At 34.3% G+C, this 17,965-nt stretch overlaps 1 protein-coding gene across 4 annotated transcripts in view; it reads left to right on the top strand.

Moving 5' to 3' along the window:
- The window catches only part of LOC106090482 (histone-lysine N-methyltransferase, H3 lysine-79 specific), a 154,576-nt gene extending 146,095 nt beyond the window's left edge, over positions 1-8,481 (top strand). The window contains exon 9 of one of the 4 annotated variants that reach the window (XM_013256683.2): positions 7,250-8,481. In XM_013256683.2, the coding sequence (XP_013112137.2) occupies positions 7,250-8,280 (1,031 nt within the window). In that variant the 3' untranslated portion in view covers positions 8,281-8,481. Of the gene's footprint in view, positions 1-883; positions 1,400-7,249 lie in introns of those variants that run through there. The other 3 variants (XM_013256682.2, XM_013256686.2, XM_013256684.2) reach the window with 3 other exon arrangements.
- The last annotated feature ends 9,484 nt before the right edge of the window (positions 8,482-17,965 follow it).

Below are 17,965 nucleotides of genomic sequence, written 5' to 3' on the forward strand. Positions count from 1 at the left end.
ATTGGTAGCTCTTGCAATGCTTCTGGCTGATCTTTACTCCAAAATCCAAAATTCTGCTTATTTACATACCCATTGAGCCATAAATGAGCTTCGTTGAAAAATGGAAGAAGCGCGCGATGAACCTTCCTAACAGAGCACGTATTTTGATAATAAACGTTTGTAAGACGATTCACGGTTAAAGCCTAGTACTGACACCGAAGGGCTCTTTTCTTTGTTAGAACATAAAAATAAGTCAAACAACAGCACACAACAAAGACAACAATACTGAAGCAGAGTTGATTCGACCCATTTTGTAAGCATTTAATTACATTTGCAATTAAAATTGTGCGAAATTTATCCTGATGCAGCGACAAGTCGCTACTATTTTGCGAACATACGCTCGCATTATCTTCTTCACCTTTTTTCATAGTGTGTTTTGATAGTTGTTCGTGTGAAAAGTCGAAGTTGGTACTAGGCTTTCATTATAGACCACACTGAGGATGTTTGACAGTGAAACAAAACACGAAACGTGCGTGAACTGTTTAAACAGTGTTGCTAAAAAGATAATAGCTAAAAAATCACCCTTAAGAATTGCCTAATGTGTTTCAGGGCTTACTACCACATCCTTTACAACTTCATCTTCAAATGCAAACGCGGCCCATTAACAATTCCAAACTAAAACGTTTAATTTCAATTTTATTAACAATCAATTACACACTACCACTGCCACCGCCACCAAACCAACACTTGTCTCATATTACATTCATCTCACCAAATCGTTTTCAATGCCACATTTAAAAGAACAGAGCTACGTTTAAGGAAGAAAAAGAAATTCAAAATTTATGTGTTATTTTTTAATTCCGTTTGTCTGTTTCCTCTTTGATTTTTTGTCTTCTTCAAACAGTTTTTAAATTGGATACTTCTACTACCACTACTAGTTCTACTACCACAGCTAGTACTACTTGTTCGACAACTCTAAGAAATTTTGATTATAGACGTAGTGCTATACAAACTCAACTACCAACACCACAACCACAAATACTACCTTCATCTCAAATACCATCCTCCTACCACCACCACAACCATAATACCAACCACTACCACCACAACCACCAAAATCCAACCAAACCAATTGGAATTATTGTTGCCGATAGTAGTACAACAAAAGACTAGAAAAAAAGAAACGAAGCAAAAATTAACAATGCAACATATCGAATACAAAGGGTGTGTGCGAAGGAGAGAGATTTTGTTTTTGGGGAAATTAACATTTTCAATGCAAGCAAAAAGACATACATACATAAATTATTAGTACAAAAGGCAGATGCAAATACATGCATACAAGATTATGTAATTAGGAAAAAATTTTTAATGATATTTATTCTTTATGTATTTAAAATAATAACCAAAGTTTTTATTGTACGTAAATGAAATTTCACCATTTTTTTTTTGTTAAAATAATTAATTTACGAGGTAAGTTTATTTATTAAATGTGGTTCTTTCGTTTTTTTTTTTCATTATATGTTTGTCTTAATTTTTCTATATTTTGTGTTCTTATATATTTCTCTTGATAGTCAAACAAATTGGCTCATAATAAGCATGTTTTATATAAATTTTATAATTAATTTAGTTTAAAACTTGTTCTATTTTTTTTTTGTTCAACTATGCCAATATGGACATTTTGATTATTTTAAGAGCAAAACCACAACAAAACTAGCTAATTTTGATTATTTTGTTAAAATTTTAATTGTACTCGTATACTTTATAAGGAATAAAATATTTTTTTTCCATTTTAAAACAATGAATTTTATTTTTATTTGTTGTTAACCACAATATATGTATGTATTTCTGTGTTTATATTTATATTAATTAATATAAAATTAAAATTTCTTTGGTCAATAATGGAAAGTTGAAATCTGAATATGTATTATTCCTATCTACGTTTTTAAAAGAAAACAAGAAGTCAAGATCCCAGATTGGTTTATATGGCAGCTATATCAGGTTATGGACCGATTTGGAACATACTTCCTACAAATGTTGGAAGTGATACCAAAACACCACGTGTAAAATTACAGCCAATAGAATAAGAATTGCGCCTTCTAACAGAGGTCGGTTTATATGGCAGCTATATCAGGTTATGAGCCGATTTTGACCATACTTAGCCCAGTTGTTGAAAGTGATATCAAAACACTACGTGCAAAATTTCAGCCAAATCGGACGATATTGCGACCTCTAGAGGCTCAAGAAGTCTAGACCCAAGTTCGATTTATATGGCAGCTATATCAAAACATGGACCGATTTGTCCCACTTACAATCCCAACCGACCTACACCAATTAGAAGTATTTGTGCAAAATTTCAAGTAGCTAGCTTTACATCTTCAAAAGTTGGCGTTCTTTCGAGAGACAGACGGACGGACTTGGCTAGTTCGACTTAAAATGTCACGATGATCAAGAATATATATACTTTATGGGGTCTTATACACAAATATCGAGGTGTTACAAACAGAATAACGAAATTAGTATACCCCCATCCTATGTTGGAGGGTATAAAAAAATCAAGACAATTTAATCTTGCAGTTGATAAAATTTCTATTCACCCCAAATCACCATGGATTTTTCTGCAGAATATCTTAAATTGATGTTCAAAAAAGAAATGACCACTTGATAGCAAGTTTTACCCCATTAAGCCTAGTTCTCACTTCGTCTTTTCGTCCAAACAACTGTCAAAACGCGCTATAAAGAATGGGTGACGAAAAAAATGCGAACACATTCTATAAAAGTAGTACCCAGTTCTTTGAGCAAAATATCAGAAATATGCCGCTGACCCAACACAAATTTCGCTTCAATTAATTGCAAAGATAATTAATTGCTCAGTAGAAGTACTCCGTTCTTTGAGCAAAATATCAGAAATATGCCGCTGAGCCAGCACAATTAATTGCAAGGATAATAAATTGCTCACGAACAGCCTCACAAGCAACACTATTTCAACGTATTTGATTTTGTTGTGTGGCTTTGTCTGAGTTTTGTTTGTGTTATGTCGTCCGTCCAATAAAATGCGGCATATTTCGCAACCAATACAAAGACAATTTTCGTGCGAATTGTTCAATTAAGTTGCAATTTTTCAATTAAGTAATTGTAAATACTGAAACTCAAGATATATTTACAGATAGTGGCAGTTGCCCAACAACAAAATATTGAGTGCACTATCTGTCAAAATCAGCTATTAGTGCAACTCTGATTTTGTGTATGTAACTAGTTCGCGCCATTTCTTGTTATTTGTGTGTGTATGGTTCTTAACTACAATGCACACACACAACCAAAACTCTTAAATGGCAACTAATTCCGTATTTATTGCCTTTTCGAGATTTAAGTGGATTCTTGTGTTTTTTTTTTTTTTTTTTAAATCCCAAATAAACCCGTTTTCATGGCTGAATAATCGATAAAAGTACCAATATATGCAACTGTTTTCAAGCATTGTGTATCGTTGTGTGTGATACACACATGCGTATACACATGAATTCTTGTGTATGTCACTTTAATTCCCAAAAACGCAGTGTAAACGGACAGGATTAGTTTTTGGATTTAGTTAAATATAGATCATAAAAATTTTAATGTAAACGTGCTACAAGTTTTCAAATGTCAAGACCCCTTAACTGAACAATAATTCAAATTAATATGTTACGCACATACTGATCTACATACATATTTTACAAAATAAATATTATTTAATGGTTGATAACAACATATCTATGTATACTATAAATAAAGAAACAATATACATTATGTTTGATACATCTCCACTACTTAAAAAATGGTTTTGACGGATTTATGGCCTTTTTGAGATTTAAGTGTTAAATCCTGTTTTTTTGCAAGTTTTACCAAACAAAAGTACCAAAATATGCAACTGTTTTCAAGAATTGTGTTTGGTTGTGTGTGATATGCATATTCATGCATACGTATATAAGCTTGTGTATGGCACTTAAATCCCCAAAAACGCAGTGTAAACGGACAGTTTTTTTCATTTAGTTAAATCCAGTTTTAAAAAATTTCAATGTAAACGTGCTATTAGAATTTTTGTCCAAGCAAAGAAGGTTTTCTTCAAAAACAAACGGTGACAAGAGAATCAAGTTTGATTAGTTCATTAACGAAGGCTTACTTCAAACGATAATGGTGTCAAGAGAATCACGATTGATTAATTCCTCATTTTCATGGGGTTTCTTTCAGGAAAATTAATTTTCATATATATTTGTCGCTTGTTTGGAAATATATCTTTCGATTGATGCCCAATTCATTAAAATTCATTCAGCCATTCAGTTTAAAAATATATATTATACCTTTGTATACTGCACTCGGTGTTGATTTTCTAGTTGGCTGTAGTATATTTTTAGGCGCGCATTTCTCAAAACGCATTATAAAAAACTGGTGACGAAGAAGCAAAATAGTTGCGATATGTCGCTGCGCCTATACTAATTTCGCCTCAATTAAATGCCAATGTAAATAAATGCTCACGAAATGGGCACTAATCAATTCTGTTTCAATGATGTTGTCTTTTCTGTTTCGGCATTAAAGCTGCTATCACACGATGTGTGTGTTATATAAGTGCCGTTACTTTCTGTACGTTAAATACGAATAGACCACGCTGTAAACAGCATGCATGCTCAAATGTATTGTATTTGACCATTTTCGTTTGTTTCTCTTTTTGTTTGTCTTTTATTTTATAGAGTTGTGTCTACATGTATGTTCGATGAAATAAGAGCTGCTTTAACCGAAAAAGTTGCATATTTATTCGAAAATCCATTTTTCATATTAAATTTTTCGTGCGTATCACACGTCGTGTACAACTTTCAGAGTTGCTGAAAAAACACAAGAGAATACAGATCGTGTGATAGCGATAGATAAGACGTTCAATATAGACCGGTAGCATAGGCCTTGCAGTCGATCTAGCCATGTCCGTCCGTCTATGGAAATCAGAAAAGCGCCATAACGAATAAAGATAAAGCCTGAAATTTTGTGCATATTCTTGTCATTTACCTATGTATATTCACTTCTGTGTTTGTTTTACCTGCTCTAGATCACTTCATACGCTGTCAGACTTTCTGAAACCTTGTTTAATACTGAATGGCATGGTGTGATGGATTTTTACTCTCTTAACTGTTGATCGAACGTCAGCTAAGGTCATTTTGTAGTCGTACTAGTCTTGCTGGAGGTCACCGTTGCGCAGAGGTTAGCATGTCCGCCTATGACGCCGAACGCCTGGATTAAAATCCCGGCGTGAACATTAGAAAATGTTCAGCGGTGGTTATCCCCTTACTAATGCTGGGTACATTTGTGAGGCTTCCAGCCATGTTAAAACTTCTCTACCTGGTGTCGATTGAACACCGTTTGGACTCGGCATAAAAAAGGAGGCACCTTATCATTGAGCTTAAACTTTAATCGGACTGCGCTCATTGATATGGGAGAAGTATTCCCTGTTTCTTAATGGAATGTTCATAGGAAATTTAGTTACTAGTCTTGCGGGGATACCAAAGGAATTTTTGTGAATTCCCTTGTAGTCTAAAAATATGTGGAAGACGTTTGTCTGTTTCTCATGGTTCGTTTTCAATGCACGTCTGCATCAATCCTTGCTCTGTAGGAATTGAGGCGGTCGTTTTTCAAGGACTACGTTCACCCGATAGCCATTTACCGCATATATGCATCGGTGCGCCTAACTAGAGACATTATTGACAGGTAGTAAGAAACTCACTCTAAAATGTTTGGAGGGATATGCATGTGAAATGCCTCTTGTGAGCTATTTGTCGCTCTCGACATGAATATTTGTATTGATGGCGGTTTTATGAGCAGACCCCAGGGTGCACTTAACAAGCTGTATAAAAATAAATAACGTTAGCATGGCGAAACAATTAAAAGTGGTCTCATTTGTACAACAACCACAAATCATACGGTGCAATTCGCCACCTTGCCATCAAGCTGATCGACGTTTTGCCAACACACATTTGTGTGCGTATGTGTACACGTGTGCGTAGCAGAGAATATGCGAGAAAGAAGATAACAACAAAGAGAATTCAAGCAAAAATCTGTCATCTTAATACCGTCAAAGCTGGCTGGCTTCTAACAGTTTTTTGCGTGAGACCACCTTTTTAAATCCTAAAAATAATGTCAATTGTTTAAACATAGTGACTTATGAAATAAAAAGAAATTTTATTTTTAATTTTTTTCAAAAAATTTTAAAAAAAAATTTATAGTTAAAAAATTTAAAAAAAATTACTACGTCAATATGAAAGCTATATAATGAATATTTAATTTTAATCAATTAAATTAATCAAAATCGGACAAGGGAATCGAGGGTCAGGGGTTAATGAGCTAATAGCGTGTTCTCTTTTCTCATTATTTGTAGGTGCGTAGTCGGAAAATTCTAAAACATTTTTCGCCTCCATTAAGCTGATCAACTGATTTGAGTTTTTGAGCCACTAGAGGTGGTACCTTAGAAAGAAAGGGAACAGAAAGAAGATGTGAGACCTCAGGCTAGAGGTTATACACGAATATAAGAGAAACAGGAGGTATGGAGAACCCAAGCGGGGGGTGAAGAAACGCCCATCCCCACACGCAAGCACGGATGTACCTACGCCAGAGCTTAAGGCACCGCCCCTTGGGAATCATCCTGTTCCTTCAATAAATCTCAGTAGACTTACCAGAGGTACGTTCGCAAGTTCACCCAGATTGCAGAAGAAACGGCTCCCTAGAGCCTAAGTCCCTGCAGACTCGGACATGAACACAGCAAGTGCTCAATAGTCTCCTTCTCATTATCGCCAAGAGTTCCTATTATTTATGACTCTCCTAGTTTTTTCATACAGCTTATTACATAATTCTTTCGCGCGACCATTGTCTATTAATTGATTGTGAAATTCGACGGACTCCAACAAGAATGTCGAACAACAACCCAAAACAAAGGGAACATTATTGATAACAATATAAATCTGCAACCACAACGATCAGCATCTAGAGTTTGAAATAGAAAATCTTACATCCTATCCCAAACTAAACAAATTCCTAACACCTTCACTATACTTTTTGGAAATTCTCATGCAAATCATTGCACATCCTTCCTACCATAAAATACTATTTTAGAGTTCTATACTTATTTACTAACCACCTGTTGTTAGAAAGCAATAACCATCCAATTGTATTATAGATTAAAAGATTAATAAATTTTCTCTATTTTATTTTTTGTCTCGCCTCTTGTTGCAACCGAAACAACAACCACTACTTTGGCTAGATGACGTTATCGCAGCAGATGATGAATCACATTGGCAACATCGTGTCAGCTCGGGGTTTGATCGTTTGGTAGCCTTTGCCTCCACAGAATTGGATAAAACCAGGCGTTCCATCGACAACGATACAGTGCCGTCTTCGATCAGCTGCAACACATCGCCGGATTCGGGCATAACACATAGCAGCAGCAATTCGGAGGCGGCACGCACATTCCTGTCCACCTCCTCAACATCATCGCAATTGGATTTGCCCATTAGTAGTGGCAGCAGCACCTCGAGTGGCAATAGCAGTTTCCTGGGCGGCCATCATAGTCATCATCACAATCACTCGATGCATCATCACAATTCACATCCGGATCATTTGAGTGACAGCAGCATGAAATCCTCACATTCGGATCTTAACTCTTTGCCAATAGCATTGAAAAATTGTTCTTCACCCCAAGATCCGAGTGCCATTGAGAGTCCTCCGCTATCGGATATGGGTTTGCCGCGCACACCCAGTCCTAGTGTGAATACACCACCACCGGGAGGTGTGGTTGTGGGCGAGCAAATCAATAACTTGAAAATCCCTTTGAAATATCAACGCAAATCCAAATCATCGCTGGAGAAACATTACAAGAAGAAATTTTGTGAACGTAACTGGGAATATGATTGCGATGAGATTTTGGCCTATTCCAATTCTTCGTCAACCGCAGCAGCTGATGCGGCGGGACCCACGCACAATGGTCCTTTGTTAGAAGGCTCCGGCACTGACCAGCTGGATGGTGGTTTACACAACAACAAAGACCTTGATTGTATGAATTCCAACGCCTTGGGGGCCTTAGAACAACATACGCAACATCACAAGTCCTCAAAATTTCGCCCCAAGGGCAAGGATTGGGATTGGTCCATGGATAGTAACAGCAGCAATCCCAGCAACATGGGCCAAACGAAAATGAAATCCTCCGAATTGTTGGCAACAAGTATGGGCCCCACAACAGCGGCGCCCTCATCTGCAAATGCAATGCATTCACAAAAGGCTTCCTCCATAATTTAAATGTTGGCCGGCAGTAGTGATGGGCGCTTGGTATATAAAGGATGACCACTAAAAAAATTTTTTTAATTACTTGTTTCCCTCGATTTTGTTTAAAATGTGCGAATGTGTTTTTTTTTCTTTTGTTTAGTATTAAACTTGTTTTTTGTATAATTTTTTAAATTTAATTAAATAGTTTGTATTTTTAATTGATATTTGTTTGCAATGATGATAATACAGCATATATTTTATAGTTAAACCTATGAACTAATTAGTTGATATAAGTTTTAAACAAATTGTTAAACTTAACAAAATACATGTTTGTTTGCTATAATGCAATGTATTTTATTTTCTGTTTTCTAAAATACTATCATCTGTTCATTTACTTCAGTTTTTCTCATTTATTGTTTGAGTTTTAATTAATCAATATTTAGTAATAAATTAGTAATTTTTTTTTGTAATATAATAAAAATTTGTGTGTTTTTTTCTTTAATTCAAGGTTTTTTTGTTAAATTTTGGGTAGTTATTTAATTTTTATTATATTTTTTTTTAATAAGGTTTATACCTTATTGGCCATTTGCTGGTATTAAAAAAGATTTTGCGCCGGGACAAGAACTTTTTGTAAAGAGAAGTTTATAGAAAATATTTTCTTAATTCTTTTTTGTTTTTTAGTTGACCTGTTTATTGTATTATGCAATTTTTGTTCGGCTTGAGGTCTTTTTACTGAATTTCAGGTTTTTTTAATTAAATTTTAGTATTATTAAACTTAAATCGACCTGGGGCCTAATTCTCCCATCCGCTATCAAGCGAGTTTTTGTTCGAAGATTAATTCCGTTCCGTAAGTACAAATTGGATCATGGGATACCATCGTAATTTGTCAAAAAGTTATCGATTTCGGGAAAGAAAAATCGATATGCCGAGCATATTTTGCCATCTCAAAGGTAAATAAAGCAAATGGTGGTTATAACTACGAACCAAAATAAATAAAACTCGTTGTAAACAATATGCAATGGTTTTTTAACGATATGTTACTGTTTTCACACTATCGGCCGAATTCTGAAAACTCCCTGCGAATAAATTTCTCCCTCCAATAAAATCCTCCTATTCTGTTTGAGTGGGGAGAGGGAATTTCGAATTGCCGATAACAGCTGTTTTGCCTCAGCTATTTTATTTTGGTTAAAAACTTGACTATTATTTTTTGGAAAAATTAACATAAAATGGGAAAATGAGCAAAACGAATTTATAATGATTGCTAAAAAAAGTTTACAAACATGTTTAGTGTTGCTTTTGTAATGTTTGTTTTAATTTTTGTTTCTAATAGTACACACGAGCTGTATGAGCTGTATGACGACGATAGCATAGTTACACACATCAAAATACAACGGCTGCGTTGGCTAAGTCATGTTGTCAGAATGGATGAGGAAACTCCAGCAAAGAAGTCTTTTGAAGGCAAACACGGTGGTACACACAAACCGGGAAGAGCAAAAGCCCGATGGGAAGATCAAGTTGTGAGAGACACCTCGAAACTTGGTGTCAGAGATTCGAGGCGCTTGTAACGCTATTCTACGTTCGGCTAGTGGAACAAATATTCTGTCATAGCCAATTAAAGTAAAGTAATAGTAGACAATTATGGCCTACAGCTTGTCACCTTATTTCTTTGTTGTGATAACAACTTTCGGTCTTCATCCGACAATTAGATGATTCCAGAGTGGTCTGGTGGACAGATAAATATAATAATTGTGTCGTGTTGTTGTGGTTGAAGCTTCATTTTCATGTGGATGTGGCGATCCACGTCAAGCTCCTGTAGGTGACTGATCGCCGCGGGAACAGGTTGGCCATAGGTACTCAGTATATGTGGAAGAGCCGGATACGCCGCTTTATCTAAAATCCTACTTTTGTGGAACTAAAACTTGAAGATCTAATTGACATTTCAGGGCGGCGGCCGCTTTTCTTGGTGGTTGGGACGGCTGCTACTCCTATGGAGTAAATGCTACCAAATGTGCACCAAGTATTTTCGTAAAATTGCCAAATTTTAGAATGCTCGTATTTTGTCAATGCAAATGCAAATTTTGCCCATGAACATTCCACTAAGGACATTCACATATCAATGAATGCAGTCCGATTCAAGTTCAAGCTCAATGATAAGGGGCCTCCTTTTTATAGCCGAGGAGAGAAGTTTTACATGGCAACTCCATTTTAGACAACTGTTGACAAATAGACACAAAACAGTTCATAAGGAACTCCATTTTGCACTCGCCTCGAAAATGATTACCGGCGGTAATCGAAATATTGGCCGTAAATAAACGAAATGAAAATAAAATTTAATTAAAAACACCTGAAATCCATTGAATTTAATTAGAAAAGAGAAAAAACCTAAAGCCGAACAAAAATTGCATAATATTTTCTTAATATATTTTAGGGGTGTGGCAAGAGCTTTTAAAAATTAAAGTTTTATTACACAATATTAAAAAAAACAAAGATTGTATGTTTTAACCGAACAATAACACGAGGCAACTTGATTTTTCTCAGCATTTTTTTTCCTCTTCAAAGTTTTAACCTTCATGGGTCTCATCAATTTTGGCAGCAAACGTAAAGAATAGGGGTCCAAAGCAAAGCAGGTCGATTTAAGTTTAATAATCCTAAAACTACCATTGTCCTAAACCTCACCCTCAATATGGAAATCTTTATATATCATCAACTGTAGTTGCGGCCGAGAAACGATGCACAAACACAGCCTTCTTAAGACAAGCTTAGTACGCTTCCGGGAACCTCCCAAAATCGCCATTAGGAGGGAATAACTGCTGAAAATTTTGTCTGAAGATCTCACTAGGATTCGAACCCAGGCGTTCAGCATCATAAGCGGATATGCTAACCTCTGCGCAACTATGGCCTCCAGCAGAATGCTTTTGGAATGGCAAAATTGCAAAAGGTGCGGCGTTTCGACCTTGAATATTTACACCCACAAAAAAAAATTATTTTCCAAAGTTCGAACATACGAACGCTTTACAACATTTTAAACTTCGGACTCTTGGTATGTCATTAAAAAATGTTTTTTTTTTAACAAGAAAAGATTTTTTTTCTGTTAGGACCAATATGAAAAGAGCTTTACTTCTTGAATTTTTAACGAAACCCAGAAATCATTCAACGAACTAAGATACTGAGCAGCTGACAGGCAGACTAGAGAATCTAATACGTACACAGGCTATGATCTTAACTGAATTTGCTGATTGTTAAATGTACTTCTCGAGTTTTGAAATTCGAAGGATGTTACAGCAATTCGAATTACAGCACATTGAGTTTTTTTTACTTTTTGGATATCGATTTTTTATTATAATTCTTGAGTTTCTTTAGAGCGCAATTCTTATCCAATTTGGCAATTTTGGCCATAGACTTCACCTATGACCTCGAACAGTATTATATACAAAGTATTATCCGATGCAGGATTTAATCCCCAAGGCAATTATAGGCTTTTGTGCGCCTAAAGAATTCTAAAAATAAAACCTCGAGGATCAAACGGAGAAAAATTGTGGAATAAGTCTACAACTCTTTATCTAATGATAGAAAATGTCCTAGTCATTTGAAGACAAGGATATAGGCTTTCAGGGAAATGGCGTTGTTGGTCTATCATCGGTTGTTGCAGCTAAAAGTCGACGTTGCACAGTGGGACGAAAAAAAATAACTGGAAATAAGTCTGCCATTTTGGAACGGATAGAGATATCTCCATGAAATTTTCCCCAGCACTATAAAATTGGGTTTCTATACTGTAAAGAAGATTTAATGTAGATGCGTTTTAAGTGTAATTTTTATAAATCGTGTTAACTCTAATAGGAGATCTGTGAAGTACAATGTTGGTATATTTAAAATAAAAAAAAATGCCAACATTGTACAAACGTACCCCTGAAAACCCTTCCAGTTCTTAAAACGCAAAGCTGAGACCCCCAACTTTATAACATATTTTCATTGCCCCAAGTAATAACTAATTACATGCAAACAATTTTTTTCGCCATCCAAGGATTGAAGTCTCTACAGACATTTTACTAAAAAATGCCAATTTTTCAAACACCTTTCCTCAGTGTGGGGATTTTGGGTGTTTTCATCAAGAAATGTGGCCAAAATGTTTTCTCATTTTTTTTAAAAAGATATTCATCTACAAATTTGTGAAAAATTAAAACGTTACCTTTAGTAGTTTTGGTTTTATGATATTTTCAATTTGAATTTTTTATTTTTATTTTCCACAAAATATAAACTGCATATAAACTGGATAACACCTCAGCTATAACCATATTAAATTTCATCTTTATCCGTTTTTTTTTTTTTTTCCACAAAATATAAACTTCATATAAACTGGATAACACCTCAGCTATAACCATATTAAATTTCATCTTTATCCGTTTCAAAATGGCAAACTTATTTCTACTTATATTTTTTATCCCACTGTGCGTCGTACTAGCCTATAGCAGCCAAATAATCCGCTTTTCATTAAGGTAAAATATCAATCAGAAAGCATTCTTTGGTACACTCAAAAATATCTGAACCTCAACACTAGTTAAAATGAACTAATTTTGGGAAATATTGAACTAAAGAATAATATGCTCGTTTCTTTGTATTTAGCTACGAAATTGTTTTTACATCGTATTAGTCAGCTTTCAGCTTCCCACAGGTAAAATATGAACTAAAGAGCATTTAAAAGTGAAAGATAACATTATTAAAAAAAATCGATTTTCCAAACATTCCGGAGCATCCAATTGGACACATCTTTATTATTCAACCCATTTATCTTCGCCTGTCACCCATCCCCACGCTATCAATTGCTCAGCTATTGTGAAGAATACAAATTTAATATGAAACATTGCAATTATATATTAAACAAAACCTTACCTTTGTCCCAGCCATGTATTGAACCAAGGGCCTTTTTACAAAACAGACGCTCCACGCATTCATCCACATCAGTATGTTTAAGTCTTCGTCTATTTTCCCATTTCAATATTTACTAACAACACAAAAGCAAAACATTTTCTCACTTTTCATCAAAGAAGGCCATGCTGGTTTTGTCCAGCTTTGTCATGTTCTATTTATAGACACAGTGTTTCACCATTAGAAATGTGTTTATTAATTTGTTTTTTATTTATTTAATAAACGATGATATGCTTTTGCCAATGTTTAGTAAAATTCTCGCTTATTTCAAAAATAATCGTTTAGAAAAAAATGACTAACTCCACCTGAATTGTAAGCTATTTTATCTGTACTCACGAGAAGAATTCTCAAAATTACCTTTTTTTTCATTTTTCAAGTTTTTTTTTGCCTGTTGGGGCGAAGATCATTAAATTTTACAATTTTTGTTTGTTTCTCTTTCGAGATGAGCTCAATGATCGGAGATGCATATGGAAAAGGAAAGCCAAAGATAGCAACACACGCCAACCACTATGGGACGCGTTTCGTCTTTGGTTAAAAGACTTTTCAACCATACTAGGTGTGATGGCTTCAAGGGTCGTGTGTTGGTATGTTGTATTTGAATCGTATTAATAGCGAAAACGCATCTATGATACAATTACCACATTAACCACGCTCGACAAGCAGGTCTATTAGCAGTACTTTTACCCAATGCATGTACTTTTGTGTAATGACCGACTTTTTTCTTTCTGTGGCAAATTACACTTCTTCCGTACTACACGTGATTTTGTGCATCTGTCGGAAGTTGTATTGAAGGCTTCGAACGCTAGACAACGGGTCTCGCTGTTGCTCCGTGTTTCTAAGTTTTTTACCATCGCAATCAATGACCTTTGCAATACCTAAAAAAAGTTGTTTTAATTTTTTTGTAAATAAAATTCACCCATCTCACGTTATCACCTCGACATCTAATAAAGACGGAAATATATCAATAAAAAATAAACGTGTAGAGCCTAGATAAAAAAAATTAAAATTATGCAATGCCTTGAAATGTGCCAAACATTTTCTGCAAAATTATAAAGAAAAACATATACATATTTTTTTTTTCTATAAAACTGTCATCGTTTTCTCTATTAAATTAGTTTTCAGATTTCCAAAAAAATTGCAATATTTTATTTTTCTTATTTTTTATCTTTCTCTGGCCATTATGTTTTTGCAACAGCTAATAAATAATAGCAAAATTTTTTATTTTAATGTTGTGCATAATGTATTTATAAATTATATTATATATATAGTATATATAAAAAAAAAGAAAATTTAAATAAAACACAAAAACACCAAACAGTATTGAAATTATATTAAAACATTTTAGTGAAACCCATAACATTTACTAACAATTATAACAAAATTAAATATAAAAAAAAAAATTCTAAAGAATTTTTCCACCTCAGCGAAGTAATACAGAAATATTTACTAAATATAGCAAACAAAAACAAAAATAAAATAAAAACTAAAATTTCCATAGATTTTCCCATTTTATTTTTTATAAAAACAATTCAAAAACAAACAAAAAAAAACAAGAAAACAAACAAAAACAAAATACTTTACTTAAAAGCAAATAATACAAATCAGGTAATTTTGTTTTTTTAAGGCACAACTTTTTTATAGAAAGGGAAGACAAAATTGAAAAAATATATATATATATATATATAAAAAATAAACATAACAAATTAATATATTGAACATATACATATACGTAATAATTTAAAGAGTTTAAAACAAGGCAAAAACAAAAAAAAACGAATACATTTTTAAAGGAAGTATATATTGAGGATTTCAAGTAAAAAGTAAGAAACCAACAACAACGTGCTATTAGAGAATTAATCATCCCAACAGTTATGAAAAAAAAAACAACAACAAATTAGTTATAGAATCCAAACCAAACCAAAACAAAAAAAGAAAAATTAAAAAAACATAAAAAAACATTTTCACAGCAAGGAACAACAAACAATTTATAGAACAACAACAGCAACAAACATGACATATTAAAATAAACAAAAAAATACATTAACAAAGTGAATTATTCAAAATATGTAGTTAATAACCATATAGCGAAACATTTTATAAAACAGAAAAACGAAGGCAACAACAACCACACACACACACATGGAAGAAAACTAAAAACTAAATTTACACAATTTTTAATCTTGATTTTAAGGCAAATTGTTTTTTGAATTAATCTAAAAATTTTGTTAAATTATACAATTAAATTATAGACGAATTTCTATATTCAGTCCCTCTCTGTCCCTCCCCCATACAAGTAGTGGTCGAATGCTGCTTGTGTAAAATAAACAACAAAACACCTATGTTTAATATTATATATTATACATAAATCCCTAACCCAGGAAATTAAAATATGAAATAAAAAAATAAAAAAACAAAAAAACAAAAATATAAAAATACTTTGTATATAAATTATCACCATAACAGTAAATACACTACATATTAAATAAAAGAATAACATAATTACATGTATAATTAATATTAAATAAAACACTTTGAAAACATACACCTTACATTTATGTATGTCATTATTATTTTAATTACACACACACATACAAAAGTACATATATATATATAATTTAATATATATTTCAATAAATATGTAATAATAATTTAATTTAATTTAAAAAAACATATATATAGTAATATAAAAAAATATATATCAAAAATTAATGAATGTTTCATTTAAAAGGAATAAAAAGGTTTGTAAAGAACTTCCTAACTGGAGAATTCTTCCGTTTCCAGCATGTGGCTTTAGCGGTTTTTGGTGTGCATGTATAGAAAGTAGTTAATTGGCGCCTCTTGGATAACGCTTAATCGGTCAGTGGCAAGCAAAACCAAGGATTGGTCGCAGAGAAGTGGGAGATCTTCCACAGGGAGGAGTCGGAGGAAGGAACTCTCCTTGTGGTTGGCATTGATGAAGTCTCCGTGACGAGTTTGGCTTATGCACTACGAGAGCAAAGCTGTCTTTTTATACCCTCCACCATAGGATGGGGGGTATACTAATTTCGTCATTCTGTTTGTAACTATTGTACTTGAAATATTCGTCTGAGACCCCACAAAGTATATAAAGGGTGATTTTTTTGAGGTTAGGATTTTCATGCATTAGTATTTGACAGATCACGTGGGATTTCAGACATGGTGTCAAAGAGAAAGATGCTCAGTATGCTTTGACATTTCATCATGAATAGACTTACTAACGAGCAACGCTTGCAAATCATTTTCAGTGAATGGGCCCTAGAAAAGTTGGCAGAAAATCCGCTTTTTTATCGACAAATTTTGTTCAGCGATGAGGCTCATTTCGGGTTGAATGGCTACGTAAATAAGCAAAATTGCCGCATTTGGAGTGAAGAGCAACCAGAAGCCGTTCAAGAACTGCCCATGCATCCCGAAAAATGCACTGTTTGGTGTGGTTTGTACGCTGGTGGAATCATTGGACCGTATTTTTTCAAAGATGCTGTTGGACGCAACGTTACGGTGAATGAACACATTTCGAACCGAACACTGATTTTGGTAATAAAATTCAATGATTTGCAAGCGTTGCTCGTTAGTAAGTCTATTCATGATGAAATGTCAAAGCATACTGAGCATCTTTCTCTTTGACACCATGTCTAAAATCCCACGTTATCTGTCAAATACTAATGCATGAAAATCCTAACCTCAAAAAAATCACCCTTTACATTCTTGATCGTCGCGACATTTTATGTCGATCTAGCCATGTCCGTCCGTCTGTCCGTCCGCCTGTCTGCCTGTCGAAAGCACGCTAACTTCCGAAGGAGTAAAGCTAGCCGCTTATTAGTGTAGGTCCGTTGGTATTGTAAATGGGCCATATCGGTCCCTGTTTTGATATAGCTGCTATATAAACCAATCTTGGGTCTTGACTTCTTGAGCCTCTAGAGGGTGTAATTCTTATCCGATTGAAGTGAAATTTTGCACGACGTGTTTTATTCTAACTTTCAACAACTGTGTCAAATAAGTTTCAAATCGGTTCATAACCTAATATAGCTGTCATATAAAACGATCTTGGGTCTTGACTTCTTGAAACTCTAGAGGTCGCAATTATTATCCGATTTGCCTGAAATTTTGTACGACGGATCCTCCCATGACCTTCAACATACGTGTTTATTATGGTCTGAATCGGTCTATAGCCCCATACAGCTCGCATATAAATCGATCTCTCTATTTTACTTCTTGAGACCCCAATGGGCGCAATTCTTATTCGAATTGGCTGACATTTTACACAGGTCTCCAACATATAATTTAATTGTGGTCCAAACCGCAGAGCAAATCTTTTCTTATATCCTTTTTTGCCTAAGAAGAGATGCCGGGGAAAGAACTCGACAAATGCGATCCATGGTGGAGGGTATATAAGATTCGACCCGGCCGAACTTAGCACGCTTTTATTTGTTCAAGATTGGAAAGACTAGGATAGGCAGAAATTCTAATTTTGAGACATCAGGCCGTGCAGTGCCAGGTGACTCAATACCGCCGAACGTACAGGTGGCTGACAACGACACAATCTCGGCCTCTCTCAATATTGAAAAGACTAGGAAAAAACAAAAATCCTAATACTAAACCAGTAAGGAAAGGCAAAAGTCGGGCGGTGCCCACTTTATAATACGCTACACCTACCCTATAGGTACAAAGTGCTAAGCTATGTCTAATTCTGAAATAATTTTGATGGACCTCGCCGGATGTTTTCAGATGAATTGTTAAACAATCCGTATCACATTTCGTGCAAATATGTTCAAACTATAAT

The sequence above is a fragment of the Stomoxys calcitrans genome, chromosome 2 (assembly GCF_963082655.1).
Source record: "Stomoxys calcitrans chromosome 2, idStoCalc2.1, whole genome shotgun sequence".
NCBI classification, from domain to species: domain Eukaryota; kingdom Metazoa; phylum Arthropoda; class Insecta; order Diptera; family Muscidae; genus Stomoxys; species Stomoxys calcitrans.